The sequence below is a fragment of the Bos grunniens genome, chromosome X (assembly GCF_055505025.1).
Source record: "Bos grunniens cultivar Pamir isolate PY7600 chromosome X, Bosgru_T2T1.0, whole genome shotgun sequence".
NCBI classification, from domain to species: domain Eukaryota; kingdom Metazoa; phylum Chordata; class Mammalia; order Artiodactyla; family Bovidae; genus Bos; species Bos grunniens.
The window spans coordinates 10,173,480-10,193,754 of NC_141194.1; the positions used below are offsets into that span (position 1 = coordinate 10,173,480).

Here is a 20,275-nt window from a genome sequence, read left to right on the forward strand (position 1 = left end):
CAGATAAAACTACTGTGTATAAAATAGACAAGCGAGAACCTACTGTATAGCACAGGGAAGTATATGCAATATCTTAAACCATAATAGAAAAGAATCTGAAAAAAAAATAAATATATATATACACACACACATATGTATAACTGAATCACTGTGCTGTACACCTGAAACTAACACACCATTGTAAATCAAGTATACTTCAGTTAAGGAGGAAAAGACCAGTTGACATTCCTGACTATGCATGCCAGTGACTTCGTACACAGGCTCATTTGCTCAGCACTTGATCAAACTTCTTTTTACTTTACAGATCAGCTGAGTGGTACAGGGCATGTCTTCCTGTTAATTCCAGTTGCTGTGCATAAGGTTGAGCGCTCTTTCCAGCATGTTTATTTTTTGTTCCTACCTTTTGCTTGTTCTATCAGCTGGAGGCCTCTTCCTCTGGTTTGTTAGAAGTTCTGTGCAGGCAGGAAGTGACATCTTTGCTTCTCTGTGTAGCAAATAATTCTCCAAGTTTTTCACTTCTTGTGTTTTTCTTCTCTGCAAGACTCTTAAAACATTCTTATGTAGTCATATTTATCTCTTTTTCAAATTATGGCTTCTGGGTTTATGAAAGATTCACCCTTAACATTTTTCCTCTCCTCTGATTTTACGTATTTTAAGGGTTGCTTTTTTCCTTTTTAATATTTTGATTTTTCTTATTTGGAATAAACAGTGAATGAAGAATCCAAGTTCCCCTGTTCCCAGCTATTTAGATTGTCCCCAAACTGTTAAGTAATCAATTCTTTTCCCTTTGACTTGAAGTACCATCTTTTATTATATGCCAAGTTCCCTCATGCACTTGCTAACCCCTGCTAAAAAAAAATAATAATAATAATAATAACAGAATCGGCTAGCTAGGCCAGCAGCAAGATGTTGTTTTTGTTCAGAGCCCCTTCAGATCAGTTCCACTCAGACTACCCTGCTGCTCCCTCTCTGCTGGGAAAGGCAAACTTTTTAAGGGTGTGCATTTCAGAATTCTTGTCACCTCTGTTTCTTTTCCCTTAAATTTTTGCTACACATCTCGCATATCCTAGAGTAAGCTATTCCCCAACCAACAAAATAGCCTCGCAAGTAACACATGGTACATGCAGTTGACATTATCTGTGACTTCTTTGCTTGATGTGATAAGTTGTTTTTCACACACACAGACAAAAATAGGTGTCTGAGAAATTGGGACTTGTTGCTGTAGAAAAACCTTTGAAGCTTAATTTGTTCCAGGTAAAACTTAATATCACCACAAGAGGTCACTCGTGGGTAGTCTTTGAAGCTGAGAAAAAAGTAGACCTTAGGAAGGAAGCACGCCACTGTTGATATGGTCAATATTCACATAAAACTGGTTCAGGAAGTTGGTGCAACTATTTCAGATTTTCCTTTTTTTTTCTTTTTCTTCTGTAAAGACTGTAATGGTGTATCCAGAAGAAATAGAAATTGAACTATGTATTTTTGTTGTTGTTGTTCTAGCTTTTTCCGCCTGAGATTTCTGTATAATACCCTGTCTCAACAACTGTATGTTAGGAATAGGCAGTAAGTCACAGTTGTACACCTGGAAGAGAAGCATTGGAACCTGTGGAGAAATAGGGATATTGTAACAACCCTGGAGCTTTTTTGCAGGAATAGTTTCCCTGATTTTCTGCTTCTGACGTTGCCATTGGGTACCTGAAGTGCCTGGGGCTCCCCACTCATGTTCCATGCCTTCCTCTATCCCCCTGACCCCCACCCTACCCACCAAACTGCATAGCTCAGCTTCCTTCCCACTCGGGCCGCTGCGCCCCCTGCTGGTGTGTTTATTCGCAGACTCAGGAGAGCAGATCCCCTGGCAGACATGTGAACACAGGCCATGCCACCTTCACCCCACGTGGTGGTGCGTCCCCGTGTGAGGCTGTGGACCTTGGCCCTGCCCTACCGAGGTCTTCCTGATCCTTACATAGAAACAAAATTTTTATATGCTCATATGTAAGGTGTTCAAGAGGCTTTTCTTGGCAAAATCTGTTTTATGTTCTGAGAAACTAGCTTTCCTTAATTGGAGTTTAAAGAGCACATCTTTTATGAAATTGGCATAAAGAGAGTAGTATATGTTTTAAGGCGATTATGGGGCAAAATTTTTGTCAGTGTTCAAATTCTATTAGGTATACATACCTCTATGTATATAATATGTATAACTTTGTCTACCACAGTTACAAATGATACCAGTTGTTGTATGTTCTCAGAAACAAGCAGGGGTAACCCATGGTACACAGTCCCCTTCCTGCTGCCCTCTTGGCCCCAGAAAGTGGGTTCTCCTCAATGATTGGGCCGGGCTCTACTTGGTCACCATTTGAGGAGGACACAGTGAGTGGTGCCAGGACTTAAGCATCCAGAGGTTGTATCCTCTAGTGACTGCATACTAAATTGGGTTGTGTCTGAGTCTGTGTTTTGGTCCTTCAAAAATTTTTTTCAGCTGCATTGCATAATAAGAGACTGTCATTTTAAGAAGTGAAACAGGATATTTCATGTTCCCTTATGTCAGTGGGATTATTTTATGCTAAGTTTCATCATGGAAGTCTGTTCTTCACAGGAAAAATGTAGAATGCCCCAGGCTCAGCAGCAAGCCTAGCCTGCCAACTTCTCCTTTAGCCAGTTCAGGCCTTTCAGGGCTGATGACTTTGAGCATTTGCTGTAGATGGGCAGAGGCTTGGACTGTGATTACAATCTCAGAGGCCTCAAGTGCAGTCAAGCCCTTTGTCATAAGCCTTCAGCTTACATGGCTTCGCTAAACAGGACTTTGTCCCTCATGGCTGCTCCCCAAACTGAGCAGTTAGTACTTTCTAAATAATTTACTTTCATTTGGGCCTCTGACTTTACAAGATGCCCGTAAACACCAGCCTGTTGAGTGTCAGGAGTTTTAGACCGTGGTCAAGGCACCCTGGCTTTCTTCCCCAGCTGCTCCAGGCACAAGGCCATGTCCTGGCACATTCCTCCGTGTTGGTTGCTTAGCACATACCCCACACCAGGCCTGGCTTTTCAGGCGAGGCCTGATTCCTGCATTATCTTGAGTGGGGCTAGTTACAATAGTCCTAAAATGCAGCTGTGAGAAGCACAGTCTTTTTTGTTTTGACAATATTTGACACATCTGTCTATTTTTTTTTTTTCTTATTTTGTAAACCGAGAGTTTTCTAATGTAATTTTGGGAATATGTTTTCAGACTTCAGCTGTAATTCTTTTCCTTCTTTTCCCTATGTATCTTTTTAACTTTTAATTTTATGTTGGAGTATAGTTGGCTAACAGTGTTGTGTTAGTTTCAGGTGTACAGGAAAGTGATTCAGTTATTTATTTACACGTTTCTATTCTTTCTCAAATTCTCTTCCCATTTAGTTTGTTGCATAATATTGAGCAGAGTTCCCTATGCTATACAGTAGATCCTTGTTGGTTATCCATTTTAAATACACCAGTGTATACATGTCCACCCCAAACTTCCTAACTATCCCTTCTTCCCAGCCTCCCCCCAACCCCCTGCAATAACCAGAAGTCTATGTTCACTAAGTCTGTGTTTGTATATGTCTTTGAGCAGGGTCACGTCAATCGCGGACAGGTTGAACGTGGAGTTTGCACTGATTCACAAGGAGAGAAAGAAGGCGAATGAAGTGGACCGGATGGTCCTGGTGGGCGACGTGAAGGACCGCGTGGCCATCCTTGTGGATGACATGGCCGACACCTGTGGCACCATCTGCCATGCTGCAGACAAGTATGAGGGTGCTTCCGGACCCTTCAGGAAAGCGCTAGGCCATCTCATGAAGAAAGGAGAAGCGTCAGCTGCTAAAAACCGAGCTCCGTCCTCCTAATTATTACTGACTGCTTAGTAGTGGATTTTCAGACCAAAGTCAGTTTCTAGGCCCATTTCTTTTTGTCTTGGTAGGGAAAAAACCGTGGTCCTTTATGGCCTGGTGTTTGTTTTCAAGGTTTTACTTGCAGTGTATTTTTTTAAAAGTTCAGAGAAGAAGCTTCTGAAACTGAGCAGAGGGGAAAAGACAGTCTTTCGGCCTCTTTAGGCCCTCCCTTCCTTTGCTCGCTTTCACTCCAGCTTTCTCAGCTGTGGCCTTCCAGGGGCTTAGAGCTGGGCTATCCTACCTAGGAGCCACTGCCCACCTGTGCATGGCTGCAGAATGCATGGACTGAGATGTGCTGGGAGGGTCCAGTGCACAGAAGGTTTCAAAGACAGAGCAAAACTAAGAGTGTAGAATAGCTCACCTTTTTGTATTGATTGTATGTCAACATGGGACGTTTTGGCTTTGCTCTTTTAAACCTGGGCAGTTTTGTTTCCTAGGAGACATTTGACAATGTCGGGAGACATTTTTGGTTGTGACAACTGAGGGGAGGGGTGTTGCTATTGGGTAGAGGCCAGGGATGTGTGCTGCACAACAAAGAATTGTCCGGGCCCAAAGCCAAGGGTGATAATCCCTGATGTAAGGAAATATAAAGTGTTTGGTCAGCACATAGCTTAAAAGATCATGTTTTAGACTAATAAATGTGAGTGAAATTGGTTTCATGTTTTCCTATATGGAACACACTATTGCTTCTAAATTCACACAAAGGGGAGAATGTTTCAAGAATATTTGTGTGCACTTAACTTTTTTGTCTTTTGTTTTATAGACTACTCTCGGCTGGAGCCACCAAAGTGTATGCTATCCTTACCCATGGGATCTTCTCTGGGCCAGCTATTTCCAGAATAAATAATGCTGCCTTTGAGGCTGTTGTTGTGACAAACACTATTCCCCAAGAGGACAAGATGAAACACTGCTCCAAGATTCAGGTACTGGCTACACTGCTGGCAGAGCCGTGCAGTGAGACACTTAGCTCACATCCCGAAAAATAGCAGTGCATCTTGCATGTGTGACCCCTTGCTAAGGCAGATGTTGGCAGAGGTTGTAGCTTCCTGTAATGGGAAGGTCTGATACATGTTAGATAATCTGGGAAAACCTGGGGTCAGCAGAGGTCAAAGTTATAAAGAGTAAGTGAATAAAGCCACAGTAAAGACCATTAAGAAACAGACTGTGCTAAAGCTAAACAGAATTACCGTATGATCCACCAGGTCCGCCTCTAGGATTATTCCCCTGAATCTGAAAACGGGTGTTCAACAAAACCTTGTACACAAACATTCATAGCAGGCCCTAGTCGGAATAGTCAAAAGGTGGAAATGACCAAACTATCCAGCGCCAGTTGAATGGGTAACCAAAGTGTGGTCTCTTCATACAGTGAAATATTCCTCAGTCTTAAAAAGGAAGGAAATTCTGACACATGCAGTAACATGGATGAATCTTGAAAATGGTATGCTAAATGAAAGAAGCTAGTCACAAAAGGACAAATGCTGTGTGATATTTAAACTAGATTCCACTTAACCTGAGGGCCCTAGAGTAGTCAGACGCATAGAAAGGGGAAGTAGAGTAGTGGTTGCCAGGAGCAGCTTTAGGGAGTTAGTGTTTAGGGTGCAAGGTTTCTGTTTGAAATGATAAGGCTGTACCAAGGGTTTACTCCTATCCCTCCTGACTTGGGGGCCCCCAGAGAGGTGGCAATGATTGCTGTACACCAGTTGACCTGAAATAAGTCGAAGGGTTTGAATTCTTGTTTGGCCTCTGTAGCTTGGTGAACCTTGGCAAGTCCTTTCATTGCTGGAAGCCTCCATTCCCATCATTAGAGCATGAAGATGGATCAGAGTGATCCACCTTGTGATTTCTCATCTATCAGGGAGCAACACAGTTCATTTGGCCCCAGGAGATTTGTTTGAAAATGGTCAAAATAGCTTTGCCTTAGATTTTCATGTCTGATTCTCAGTAGTTGAGAGTCAGTAAATTAAGGCCTCCGGGCCCAATCCAGCCCACCATCTGCTTTTGTAAATAAAGTTTTATTGTAACACAGCCATGCCTATGCATTTATGCATTGTCTGCTGCTGCTGCTGCTAAGTCTCTTCAGTCGTGTCTGACTCTGTGCGACCCCTTAGACAGCAGCCCACCAGGCTCCCCCGTCCCTGAGATTCTCTAGGCAAGAACACTGGAGTGGGTTGCCATTTCCTTCTCTAATGCATGAAAGTGAAAAGTGAAAGTGAAGTCACTCAGTCATGTCCGACTCTTAGCAGCCCCACGGACTGCAGCCTACCAGGCTCCTCCGTCCATGGGATTTTCCAGGCAAGAGTACTGGAGTTGGGTGCCATTGCCTTCTCCATTGTGTATGGCTGTTCTAATGCTGACCTTGGAGTTAGGTGATTACAGCTGTATCGTTAGATGCTGTGGTATCTGTGTTTTCAGAAACCGAGAGACAAAAATCTTCTACGCAATGATTGAGTAAAAATAATTTAAAAACAACAAACACCCAAAGAAAAGGATGTCTCTGGTTAACAGCAGCCCTGAACAGCCTTTGAAGTATCTACACTGAAAAATCTTACTTCCAGGATCCCTCACCCAGGATTGTACTCTGAAGACAGGCACAAACTGTCCTCTCAGAAGAAGTGGATGTGGGCTGGGGGTTTACAAGTAGCATATCTTATGTGCTGGAGAAAGCTTTTCTAGGCTTTCTGGCTTCTATGTTTCTAATTAAACATCACTGAGATGTCCCACTTTCCTCTCCCCTTTTCTGTCTTTCCACTGGTGTTTAGGTTATTGACATTTCGATGATCTTGGCTGAGGCGATCCGAAGGACCCACAACGGTGAATCTGTGTCTTACCTGTTCAGTCACGTCCCACTGTAAAGATGTGAGGTGTGGAGCAAGCCTGGTCTGGCTTCTAACTTGCGTGCATTTGTCTGATTTTTTTAGCTTTGGGACTGAGCAGTTATGTTAATACGAAAGCATCAGGTCTATGTATACTCCAAGGCCACTGTTTTCCCCCTCTTAAAGATCTCAACCATTTATTTTCACTTTAGTGAGGAGGGCAGTGGTTATTTGATCTTTTAAGTGAACAGTCTTAAAGGAGAAATGTTTTTGTTACCTTGACTTGTTCTGATAAGTGACTTTTCCCCCCGCCCTTTGTTCTGTCAGTACTTTGAGGCCACAACTTTCAAGTTTATAATTTCATTGTGGAAGTTCATAGTTTAAGAATTTCGGGGCTACCAAAGGTCACTTCAGATTAAAGCCTTTTTGTAAATATAAAATGATAATGTCTATGGACATTTGGGTGAAACCCTGTAGAGAATTAGTCTTTCACTTTTGAGTGAACCTTAGAGAATTAATAATACCCTGAATTTTGAATATTTGTTTTTAGTGGTCAGGTTTCCAGGAAACCATTTTGGTCATTATGCTTAATTAGGATGAAATGCATCAATAGCTGAAGATGGCCACTGGCATGTTTATTTTTGGTAAACAATAGACACCTCAGAAGCAGTGTATTTTTTTATTACCACTTCTGAAAAGCATGACTGTCACTTTTCATGAAATACACTGTTCTAAAATTCCAAAAGTTTGTTCAGCAATAGATCTGATTGAGAAACTCTTTTAAGATAATCTCCAGGTTCGGGGTCACGTTCAAGCTCTGTCCATCCAGATGCACCTCATGTCCTGCCATCTTGTTTTTTTTTAACGTCCTGTTTTTAGCTCTAACTTTTACTCTGCCTTTTTCCTCAAGATTTTTATGTTATGGCTCTCCACTGCAACAAGGACTTCTTCCCTAAGTCCTCTTAGCTTTACTAGTCCCATCTATATTTTGCTTTTGACATGATAAAAGGGTACATTTTTGGTGGGTGCCTCCAAATACACGTTTAAACGTTATCTCCTTAGTGGTGACCTCGTGGTTTTTGGTCTTTTGTAATCACAAGTAGCAGACCTTCTAGGCAATAGATTATTTTAGCTAAAGCTGTTACATAGGTGAGAAGGGCCTACCAAATAAAGGACAAATAGGTAAGCATTAGTTGCTCCATGAAGTGAATGTTCAGTGGTGGCCCAAGGAGTGATGGTGGAGGGAAGAGAGCTTTATTCACAGGTGACCTTTGACGGCTCCTGAGTGAGGTGCCCCCTCCTCGGTGGCAGGCAGCAAGCAGCAACTCTGAATTGTACTAAGGGCACATTGGTGGACAACCAGCTGAGCGCTTCCACCCACAAAAAAGAAAACATGCCTCCATAGACAAAGCCCAGGAAAAAGAAAGAAAAGTCTCCTCCTCCTGCTGGATCTCAAAACTCAGAGCAAAGTCTCGGATCTAAATTCAGTGGGTGGAAAAATGAGGTCTCTTTAAATTATTAACAAACCTGAATAGCAATCTTTAAGATTCCAAACTTCATCACAGCAGAGGTTAAATCAAAGTTTTAAAGGATTGTTTTAATCATTGCAGAAACTAGCATTTTGCTGTACCTTAAAATGGCTAAAGTCACCTATGCAATACATGGACTCTATCTAGACAGAGTTGATTTGAGATATATAAAGAGTCCATTGAGATGTATGTAATTATTCTTTTTGACAAATGAGTGATAATCTGTATTTCTTCAGTTTCTGTAGAGTGAAAATGTAGTTATGAATGCACGCAGCTAGACATCTTGGCATCCCAGCATAGACACATTAACAGTGACTAAAACCTATTGATTTAAAGCAGTGATTTCATTGAAGATTTAGTCTAACACATAGATCTAAATGTGTTATAGAGCTGACATATAATTTTAAAATTCATTTTCAAAAATGATATTCAGATAAAGATATTAAGAAAGTGATATTGTCATTCTCTGAATTAAGAGCTGATTGTTTCCACGGTTATTTAGCTTCATTTTGTATTTTAAAGTACTTCTGGTACATCTGTCAACTAACTAGACTAGACTTAGCCCTACGCAGTGGCATTTGATGGTCCAGTTCAAAGAAAGATGATGAAGATGGCCTTGAGAGCTGCTTCATTTGAGCTCATGCAATCCCTTGCTGCTCGTGCGGAAACATTTCAATGAAACCATCAAACATACTGGTTCTATCCAACTCTGCTGAATGGCAATCGACTTGGTGTACATCTAGCCAAAAAGGGGATCCAGAGAAATATGAATATACCAAAGTTGCTCCATTTTCAACTTAAATTACATCCATCAACTTCAAGAGATTTGTATGATAACTTTCCTGTGGTAGAGATGATTTCAACTAGATTCAGGAACTACATCATTTGCAGTGCTTGTATTGCTTTAGAATATAGGATTCGAAGATCTTCCAACACTGTACTAAAAGATTTCAATAAAATCATGCTCCTCCTTTCTTTCATACCTTGTATAATCATTATGGAGTAATATGTTTTGATGGAGTGACTTTTTTTTTATGGGGTACCTTGAAGTGTTTGCTACAACATGGCTAGAGCCCAGCATATAAAATTATAGAAAAAGCAGAAGTTCATTGAAGTCAGCTCTTCTCCATTTTGAAGGTGTTTCTGAAGAACTGGTGAGCAGTTTCCTTGCCCCAAAGCATAGTATCTGGGCCACTTAAGAATTCTAGATGTCTCCTATAAAACTGAAGACTGCACTGTGTGTTTTCATATCAGAGTAGTTGTGTTCATAGTTGGAACTGATCAAACCTAAATGTTGGCCCCTTAAAAGTTTTTCACATGCTTTGATTTCAGAAGCACCAGGAAGAGTTTTGTTCTCCCATAAAACAACTACCTGTTCTGTGATGCTTTAAGTTACTCTTGTGGGGACAAAGTAAATTTCTAATTATGGTTCTGCCAGGAAAGTTCAGCTTTAATGTGTGGCTAATGCTGAGAGTGGCACCATTCTGTCTTAAATGGTGCCAGTGAAATACATTCCCAGTTAAATATAAAGAACTAAAACTAAGCCTGCTGCAGAAGATCACAGTTTAAGACAGAACAGGATAGAATGTACTAGAAGGGAGGAAGAAAATTGAGAGATGGAAATATCAAAATCACTTCAACTTGCCAGTTTCACTTCATTAATGCTGTCACACTTCTTCAGAAGTGTTTGATTTCATGTGGTAGGTCCTATCCAACCCACTGGCTGAGTTCCTGGGTGGACGGGCTAAAAGTCAAAGGGGAAGATGCAATACTAAGGGGTTCAGAGGATCGAGTGAGGCTGGGGAGCTGAGAAGGAACTTTGTGAAGGGACTGTTAGCAATGGTACATCATGGTGGGATTCTCCAGAACCAGTGGCTGTACTCCAGCATGGACTGATGCAGGACAGCATAAGGTGTTTGGTACTTACTATGGTTAAGTGAGGATAGCCAATGAAGATGGAGGTCGGGCCGAAACACTACGTTATCCTTTGTGTGTGCTGCATGCAGAAGTCGACAGAGTTGCTCCTTTTCACTGCAGATCGTCACCATATTGGTTTATCTCCTGCACCCCAGGAACACAGCCCTCCACCTTTCCCCTTGCATTCCAGAGTCCACGTTCTGGATTGGTTTGCTCTCCTGAGCTCTTATTTTCTCTTCTGAAAGAGCGTGAGGCTCAGAACCCTCCACCGCTTACTAGAGTTAAAACAACGGCAACAACAGAACCTTTCAGGGCTGGCTAATTACCCCTTTATGCCTCAGTTCCCTTGTATTTGAGACAGGATAATGGTAACTCAGAGGAAGTGCTGAGGATTAAATAAGATGATACCTGTAAAGTACTTAAAACTGATTGTTTTCTACATTAACCTCAACTTTTTAGAACAGGCATCTTATGTCTTCCCCCTGAAAGAATCTAAGGTATGAAGAAGCAAGATTTTCATGCACTTTGTAGATGCTAATCTGTGTGCCTGTGAGCTAGTCACAAACCAGCCGGTCACCCAGGGGTACATCGTCCTGACATGTGACCATCTCCACCAAGGGTGGCATCTCGTGATGACTAGTGGTTGCGTGCTGAAGATTTTTAACTGGGCTGTAAAATGACAGGAATGGATGCCATGTAGTAATGTGAATGGCCAGTTGAAGCCAGTTATAGCCTCCTGATGCCATTCACTATCCCAACATGAAAAAAAAGTGTTGCCCAATATAAACAGCAATTTTCACTGTTTTAAAAGCCAAGTCCTGAAGAAAATTCAGATGAACTCATTCTACAAGAGTGATAAGAGCAAAGCAAAAAATGTGATGCAGTGGGAAGTGCCCTAAATTGGGAGTGTTGCGTTCCAGGATCTGGTTCCTGATATACCAGCAAGCTGTGTGACCCGGGGAAAAGGTCGACAACCACTCTGAGTCTGGTATCTTTGTGAAAATGAGGAGGTAGATGATTGGTCAAGTCCCAGCAGTTTTAATAAGCTGTGACTTCATGCTAGGTTTAGCTGGACTATTTCTACTAATTGAAGGCTGTGGTTCTAATGTGGCAAAGATGGTTCCTTCCCCATCAGGTGAATATCATGTTTGGGCTTGCAGGGGACTTGCTTAGTGTTAGCTCTGGAAGTCCTACATCCCAGGAAATCCTGCAGTCCTGGGCATGCCAGGTTGGTCACTCGAATTCTCTTTCTTCTAACGTGGATGGTTCTGGATTCCCAGCATCACCTTGGCTAAAGGATCCCATGCTCGTGGCTCTGAACTGGCTTTGTGCCAGTTGCAACAAAAAGGAGGCTATATGACAAGCCTAATAATGTGCCAGTGACCTGTGGCATCACAGTTTTTAAAAAAATCCATTGTCAATTACCTGTAGAAGCTGAAGGCTTTAGTCAGAGGTAAAAGAGGGAAAAACGGGTACTCTTAGGAAAAATATTCAAGATCTGACTTGACTGCCAGTCCTTTGGCAGAGCTGCCTTTAAAGCTGTAAGTGACCTTTAGAGACCCCAGGGAACAGTCCAGGTAGAAGGCAGAGAATCCCAAATGTTCACTGACGGACATCGCCCTCCTCTGCTTTGAAGGGAGTATTCAATGTAGTATCTTCCTGCCTCAACACCAAGACTGACCATGAATTACAGAAAAATTGTGAGGCCTTACACTGAATTTCAGAGAAGGCAATGGCACCCCACTCCAGTACTCTTGCCTGGAAAATCCCATGAACGGAGGAGCCTGGTGGGCTGTAGTCCATGGGGTCGCTAAGAGTCGGACATGACTGAGCACCTTCACTTTCACTTTTCACTTTCCTGCATTTGAGAAGGAAATGGCAACCCACTCCAGTGTTCTTGCCTGGAGAATCCCAGGGACGGGGGAGCCTGGTGGGCTGCCATCTATGGGGTCACACAGAGTCAGACACGACTGAAGTGACTTAGCAGCAACATTGAATTTGTGTCAGATCATCAGAGTGATCCTTTGGGGGCACATTTTCACGTACATTTGCTATATAATGAACTTATGGGAACTTCCTGGTGATCCAGTGGTCAAGACTTCACCTTCCAATGCAGGGGGTGTGGGTCTGATCCCTGCTTGGGGAGTTAAGATCCCACGTGCCTTGTGGCGAAAAAAACAACATCAACAACAGAAGCAATATTGTAACAAATTCAATAAACGCTGTAAAAAAAAAAAAAAATGGTCCACACTAAACAAAAAAGAACTCAGAAAGTGCCACTGAAACTCATCCAAGGAACCAAGGAAGGGTCCCAAATTTCTTGAAGTCTCAGAATATCCTGTTTTTAGGACCAGGTCTGTGGAGCAGCCTCCTAAAGTACTGAAAGGGACAGACCCCACTCTGCAGTAACTGTGCACTCATTTCCCCACTGATGGTTTTCATAGCCTACAAAGAGCAGTGTGTCCATGAAGACACAACTCATGGACAATGTCCTGTGAATAAAAGAGCACATGGGGGACAACCAGTTAGCACAAGAAGGCTGGTGTTTTCAGTCAATAATTCCTTACTGATTTGCGTTGGTGCAGCCATAAACGGAGTCTCAACCTTTGTCACTGGAGGTGTTATATTTGTACAAATTATAGGAACTATAATCCAATAGAAGTATGTCTTCTCTGTATTTTGACTCTTAGGAACATTTTGTTTCAGACAGATGTCAAATGGAAGATTTGTATCTAGAGTCTTCTGGCCTGCCTTGATGGTTTCTTCCACCGGCAAAGTGAAGAAGGGGGTCTCACACTTACTCACCCATTCATTCTTGGTGGAGCAATTGCTAGATCAGTGTGTTAGGATGGGCTTCTGATGAAAGTACCAGATAAATGGAACACATCATGGATTGTTTCATACATAGGCATGTGATGTGGGCAACACAGAAGGATGATCGCCACACCCTGGTAGACACAATCCTTCATTTGGAGCAAGGGCAGTGCTGTGGGGTGTTTTTGTGTTTGTTTTTAATATTGTTGGTGTATTTTTCTTTCAGCATTGTAAAAAAACAAATCTGCGATCAGAATTGTTTATGTTGAGCCTACCAAGACGCTCATACCCAGCATTACATGTAAATAGAACAAAGGCAAGCTTGTTTCAAAGGTGCGTGACTACGTCTCTACCAGGTTAAATACCTGCTTTAACATACTCTGTTGTTTTCATAGCCATTTCTGGTGTCCTTCTGCTGCTAATCATTTTTTCCCTGTGTTTATTAGCTTCTTATGTTTAGTACGTATTTTCCTCAGAACCAATTTTACCTTCAATCAATGTCCCTGATGGAAGCATTTCAAGATGGGGTCGGGGAAGGAAGCCAGATGTACAAAGGAGCACAGCCTTTTTCTGGGGTCAGACACCTCCCCTCAGGGACAGAGTCCCTCTGCTCCTGCCCCTCTTCATCCCTCTGGCCATTTCCTTTTGCCTCCAGAAAATCTATTTCTTTTCTTTTTTTGAGGGGGGTGCGGGGGAATTGCACATATTTATTAATTTAAAATTATTTTTACTGGAGTATGGTTGATTTACAATATGTTAGTTTCAGGTGTACAGCAAAGTGAATCAGCTGTACATATATACATACATGTACATATATATATACACACACACACACACACACACATATGTGCTTCTCTGGTGGCTCAGTGGTGAAGAATCCGCCTGCCAATGTAGGAGAGGTGAGTTCGATCCTTGGGTTGAGAAGATCCCCTGTAGCAGGAAATAGCAACCCACTCCAGTATTCTTGCCTGGTAAATCCCATGAGAAGAGCCTGGTGGGCTATAGGGCATGAAATTACAGAGTTGGACACGACTGAGCAGCTGAGCATGCACGTATATATACCCACACACACACATATACACACACATATACCCACTCTTTCTCATATAGTCCATTACAGAGTATTGAGTAGAATTCCCTGTGCTGTTTATTTAAGGGTTTCTGAACCTCAGTGGTATTGTCATTTTGGACTAAATAATTCCTTGTTGCAGTGCTGTCCTTCCCGTCATGGGATGTTCAGCAGCATCCCTGGGCTTCTACTGTCTAGAAGCCGGTGGCAGCCTGCCTCCTTCCTTTGGGGCCAAGACACACATTTTTGACAACCCAAAAAATGTCAGCAGATATTGCCATGTATTCCCTGGGGGCAAAATTGGTCCTTACTGAGAACCATAGATTTATTTTAACCAGGACCTTCTTTGTTAATCCTCTGTCCTGACATTAAGGTCAGAATTCCAGAGGAGCTCCATCCTTCTGCTGGTTCAGTCTCAAGTAGAAAAGCATTTTAAAACAAAGTGGATAAGACAATGGTAGTCATAAGTCACACTTTTGAAATGTCTTTATGAATTTGTTATAATATTGCTTCGGTTTTGGTTTTTTGGCCACAAGGCATATGGATCCTAGCTCCCCAACCAGAGATTGAATACACACCCCCTGCATGGCAAGGTTAAGTCTTCACCACTGGACCACCAGGGAAGTCCCCATAAGGCACTTTAAATATATTAGCACCAGTACTTGCTACGATGTGAAATTTACACCAAAATAATTGCATTATCCTTTTGACACAGGACTTCAGTGATCCCTACGTCGGCCATGAATTATGGTGAGATTTTAATAAATCACGAAGTGCTTTCTTGCTCCCTCCACTTCCTCTCAGAATGGTTTCAGCTTTAGCATGGATCACAAGGTGTGTTTTTTGAGTCAAGAAACTGTTAAGGTAAGCTTTAAAGAGGTGGCTGGATTTTAATCTGACTTCAGTTACATCCAGAGAGCAGAGATCCCTCTGCACTGCCCAGGTGATGGGAGTCCTGGGCCTTCAGTGACTGAACTCTTATGTGACAGGTGGCCAGAGTCTTCCGTGGTCACGTCCTAGAGCCCATCACCTCTCTTGTCAAATGTCATGGAGTTGATAAGATTTCGGAGTTAGATAAAACATTCTAGACGCATTTTTCAGATGAAGAAACTAAGGCCCAAGGATGAAGTGACTGGCTCAGTTAAGGCCACCCTGTCCCTTAGAAGAAACGCTGTAGTTGGTCTTCCACTGGAGGCCTCTCCTCTCATCCAGGTGTTTCCCCCAACATTCCCTTCACAAACTGACAGGTAAGAAGCGCATTGATTTATTTGGAAAGAAACACTCCACAGACAGATATGGGCCGTCTCAGAAAGCGAGTGTGTGTCAGTTGCTGGAAATATGTGGGCTGGGTGATGAGTGGGAGGATTATTCCTGCTGTTTTGGGGAAGGGGTGGAGATTTCCAAGTATTGGGCCACTGCTTACTATTGGGTCTTTGATGGTCCTTAAAGGAGTTTATCATTAAGTCTCAGGGCAGTAAAAAAAGAAAAGCACAAAATAGGGTGTGGTACTTGCATCAGCCTGGGATGCTTGCTTCTGCAGATTTGGTTGTTCACTTTCCTTCCCAAAAAAAAAAAGTCTCCATTGCACACATGGCATTTGCCTGGTCCTTTCTCAGAGTCATGCTAATGTGGGGAGATTTGAAATAACCACCCTGGGGCACGGATGTTTTTAACATAACCATAATTCTGTAGGGAGTGGGTCTCAAAGTGTGGCCCTGGACTAGTGACATCTGTATTGCCAGGGAGCTTAGGAGAAATGCAGATTCTTGGGTCCCTCCCCAGACCTATTGGATCAGAAACAGGTGTGGCAGGCATGGGGTTCCGTACAATAAAGTTTGAGAGCTATATCGCAAGGCTAAGTCCTGTAGTTTAGTAGTTGGCAACTTGGTTGCATATGGGGCCCCCAAGGAGCTTAAAACACCAATACAGTATACTAACGCATATATATGGAATTTAGAAAGATGGTAACAATAACCTTGTATACGAGACAGCAAAAGAGACACTGATGTATAAAACAGTCTTTTGGACTCTGTGGGAAAGGGAGAGGGTGCGATGATTTGGGAGAATGTCATTGAAATATGTATAATATCATATATGAAATGAGTCGCCAGTCCAGGTTCAATGCACGATACTGGATGCTTGGGGCTGGTGCATTGGGATGACCCAGAGGGATGGTACCGGGAGGGAGGAGGGTTCAGGATGGGGAACACGTGTATACCTGTGGCGGATTCATGTTGATATATGGCAAAACCAATACAATATTGTAAAGTTAAATAAAATAAAATTAAAAATAAAATAGTCCTGCTGGGTGATACTATTGTTCTGTACATAAAAGCAGATGAAGGAAATGTGGGCAATTATACAAATATAGATGATGCTGGCAATAAATTCAACAATGTACTCACAAAAATTATTTTCCCTTGTTGAAAGTAAAGAAAAAAATAAATATTGTTTAAAATGAAATTAATTTTAAAAATGTGTAGCTCTGTGTGGTGATGGATGTTGACTACACTTACAGTGGTGATCATTTGACAACATATACAAGTATTGAATCATCAGATTGTATAGCCAAAACTGATAATTCTGTATGTCAGTTACACCTCAGTTAAAAAAAAAAAAAAAAGAAAGAAAGAAAGAAATTGATGCCTGGGCCTTGCCCCTGGAGAGTCTGACTTAACTGACCCATGAAGCATCCAGATATTAGGATTATTAAAGACCTCCAGATTCCACTACGCAGCCAAGCTTGAATCATCCCTGATGACTGAGTTCATGCATTGCGTAGAAGATCCTTTCCTTCTTAAAGAAGACTCTAGTAAGTTACAATCAATTTAGTTATACTTAATCGTAATTCATATATTCAGCTGAAAAGTTATGCCTACTCTGGACATTTATGCCTACTTATGGATATTTGGAAAGAATAGAAGCTTTCAATTTATCTGAAGATTCACATGTACCTAGATTAGAAGTTTTTGATACTTGTTTCCACTTACCTCCAAACTATAATTGTCAGGTACTTAGTAGCTTGGAATATTTGAATTATTGTTAATACTTTGGTTTTATGGATGGAAAACAGCAATGCTTATTTTCTAGAAACACAAAGTATAAGATTCCATTTGAAAAAATAGTTATTACCAAAAAATGTTAAAAATTAGCAGTACTTAATCATTTGTAATAATGGGTTCAACACACACTTCTTAATGTCTAAGGAATTTCCAATGGTTTTATTAATACGGGAATCTCTTTTACAAGAGTATCTTTAGAAAGGAAGCTGGAACCAAGAGAAAAATAATAGAAGCAGTTTTATTTAATACTATTTTTTTTCAATACTGTTGATCAGTTAAACAACACCAATCAAAAGTCAATTAACTCAAGGATTATTTATTTTTTTATTGAAATGTAGTTGTTTTGCAGTGTGTTGTGTTAGTTTCTGGTATAGGGCAAAGTGGTTCAGTTTTATAGATGTGTGTGTATATACATATATTTTCAGATTCTATTCTATTATAGCTTATTATAATGATATTGAATATAGTTCCTGTCCTCTACAGTAGATAAAGTAGTGTATATCTGTTAGCCCCAAACTCTTAATTTATCCCTCCCCCACCATTCCTCTTTGGTAACCATAAGTTTGTTTTCTATGTCTGTGAGTCTCTTTCTGTTTTATAAGTTCATTTGCATCATTTTTTTAGATTCCACATATAAGTGATATCATGTGATAGTTCTCTTTGTCTGTCTGACTGACTTCACTTAGTATGATAATCTAGGTCCATCCATGTTGCTGTAAATAGCACTATTTCATTCTTTTTTATTGCTGAGTAGTATTCCATTGTATATATGCACCACATCTTCTTTATCCATTCAGCTGTTGATGGACTTTTAGGCTGCTTCCATGTCTTTGTGATTGTAAATACTGCTGCAGTGAACACTGGGGTGCATACACCTTTTCAAATTATAGTTTTGTCTGGATATATGCCCAGGAGTGGGATTGCAGGATCATACGGCAACTCTTGCTTTTAAAGGAACCTCCCTACTATTCTCCATAGTGGCTGCAATTTACATTCCCACCAACAGTGTAGGAGGGTTCCCTTTTCTCCACACCCAAGGCAAGGACTCTTATGTTTTTTTAATTTAATTTTATTTTCAACTTTACAATATTGTATTGGTTTTGCCATGTATCAAAATGAATCCGCCACCAGTATACATGTGTTCCCCATCCTGAACCCTCCTCCCTCCTCCCTCCCCAAGGACTCTTATTAAAAAAGGATTCATGTCAATGTATGGCAAAACCAATACAATATTGTAAAGTAATTAGCCTCCAATTAAAATAAATAAATTTATATTTTAAAAAAGGATCTATATATGACTTAAATATTGTTTTTTAACTTCAATTATATAAATGGACTTATTTGGGGATACAGTTCTCCAGAGGTCTCTTGCAGTTCTCTACATCTCATTAGCAGAGGCATTGAGAGCATTGCCTCTGGATCATCTTGTCAAGGATGTTTGTATAGCAAGCAGAAGATAGTGGCTAGTTTTGGAAGACAGACATAGCCTCCCTTTCTGAGGCAGATGGCAGGTTTGTTTGCTGTCTGGTCTAATAAAGACAGCATTTCCCCCTGGGCAAAGTTCAGCTAGGTTTGCTTGCAGCCCATCATGAATGTTAGGGTTCTCTATACTCAGTGTCCCTCAGCTGTGTTGCAAACCCACTTCATGTATAGCATCCACCTGGGGCCAATCTGTGGCATTGGTGGGATAAAGGGAATCAGTGCCTGCTGTGCTATGAGTGCTAAAGTCCTTGTGCCTGACCTCGAGTCTCATATTCCCTCAGCATCCAGGAACCTGTGGCAGATGAACTTGTTAGCTGGCAAGTACAGCACTACCTCCAAGCTTTCACAGTACAGCCAAGACCCCTTGAGTACAGGTCCGTGATTACCTGTCTTCTACAAACTGCCTGGAATACCTTTATTTTTTAAAATTTTAACTGGAGTGAGAACTTAAATACATGTGTACAACAGTCTGAGTACAGAATCTTTTCAGATACTTTCCCCTTTTCATTTATCTCACCCACATCTCACCTGACAGCTTTTAGTCAGGATTCTTTGGAGACTGAACCAATAAGATAAATAGATACAGATATGAATTTGCTGTAAAGTGTTGGGTCAGATGATTGTGGGGGCTTGCGAATCTGAAATTTTCCGGGCAGGTGGCAGGCTGGAAACTCAGGCAGGATTTCTGTGTGACAGTCTTAATGCAAAATTCCTTCTCCTCTGGAAAAGTTCGATTTTTGTTCTGAAGCCCATTCACATTATCTGGGGTAATCTCTTACTTCAAATCAACTGATTGTAAAACTTAATTGCACCTACAAAGTACCTTCACAGCAAGATGCAGACTAATGTTTGACCAAACAATGGATCACTGAAGCCTGGCCAACCTGACACAGAAAATGAACCATCATGAAAATAAGTTTTTAAGAAGAGAAGAAAAAATGAACCATTGTGGTTTTCTTTTCTAAGCAGCTTGCTTTGGCTGCCGGTCAAAAACATTTAACTCTGTCTCTGCTTATACTCATATTTATTTAAAAACATGCAACTGGCATAAAAAGATTTAGAAACCAGTACAACTGAATCTTGGAAATCAACTCAACTGGTGGACACAGAAGGGCATACATACTAGTAGCCGACTGACTTGAAATGTTAAATAGGTCCTGGAGATGAGTCAACATTTTTTTTAATAGAAGGGAGAATGCAAGTCAACCAATCATATTTTAAACAGAGGTCAATCAAGAGAATTACTATGCCTGTTGGTCTCAACCTTGTCTGTCAATTGGAAATGAATTGGGCAGCTTAGAAAACTCTGGGTAACCTAAGCCTCACCCAGGAGTAGTGAAATCCGAATCTTTGGGTGCCAGACATCAGTCACTTTGTACTGATCCCTTTCCAGTGTGTATGGTTTAATGTCACGGCCACAAAGAAACTCTCAAGTTTGGCTGGCTCTTCCTAACATGTGAGTTTATCAGCATTTATACATTTAGAAAATATAAAGAGCACTGGAGAGTATATAAAAGAACAAAGTACCACCATTAATGCCACAAATCAGTACAAGCTAGCTTGTACATTTTGGAGAATTTAAAAATATTTTATCCTTGTTATAATTCCTATGAATAGAACTGCTCCATCAAACCAATTCCTGTTCTAAATTATAACATACTTTATGCATTTGTAGTAATAAGTCAAATTT

At 41.2% G+C, this 20,275-nt stretch overlaps 1 protein-coding gene across 6 annotated transcripts in view; it reads left to right on the forward strand.

Annotated features, from left to right (window-relative positions):
- Positions 1 to 16,341, forward strand: part of PRPS2 (phosphoribosyl pyrophosphate synthetase 2) — a 30,825-nt gene extending 14,484 nt beyond the window's left edge. The window contains exons 5-8 of one of the 6 annotated variants that reach the window (XM_086386921.1): positions 3,581 to 3,757; positions 4,663 to 4,822; positions 13,199 to 13,305; positions 14,757 to 16,341. In XM_086386921.1, coding sequence (XP_086243047.1) covers positions 3,581 to 3,757; positions 4,663 to 4,822; positions 13,199 to 13,305; positions 14,757 to 14,862 — 550 coding nt within the window. In that variant the 3' untranslated portion in view covers positions 14,863 to 16,341. Of the gene's footprint in view, positions 1 to 3,580; positions 3,758 to 4,662; positions 4,823 to 5,648; positions 5,924 to 6,658; positions 9,222 to 13,198; positions 13,306 to 14,756 lie in introns of those variants that run through there. The other 5 variants (XM_086386922.1, XM_086386923.1, XM_086386924.1 and 2 more) reach the window with 5 other exon arrangements.
- Positions 16,342 to 20,275: the final 3,934 nt, after the last annotated feature.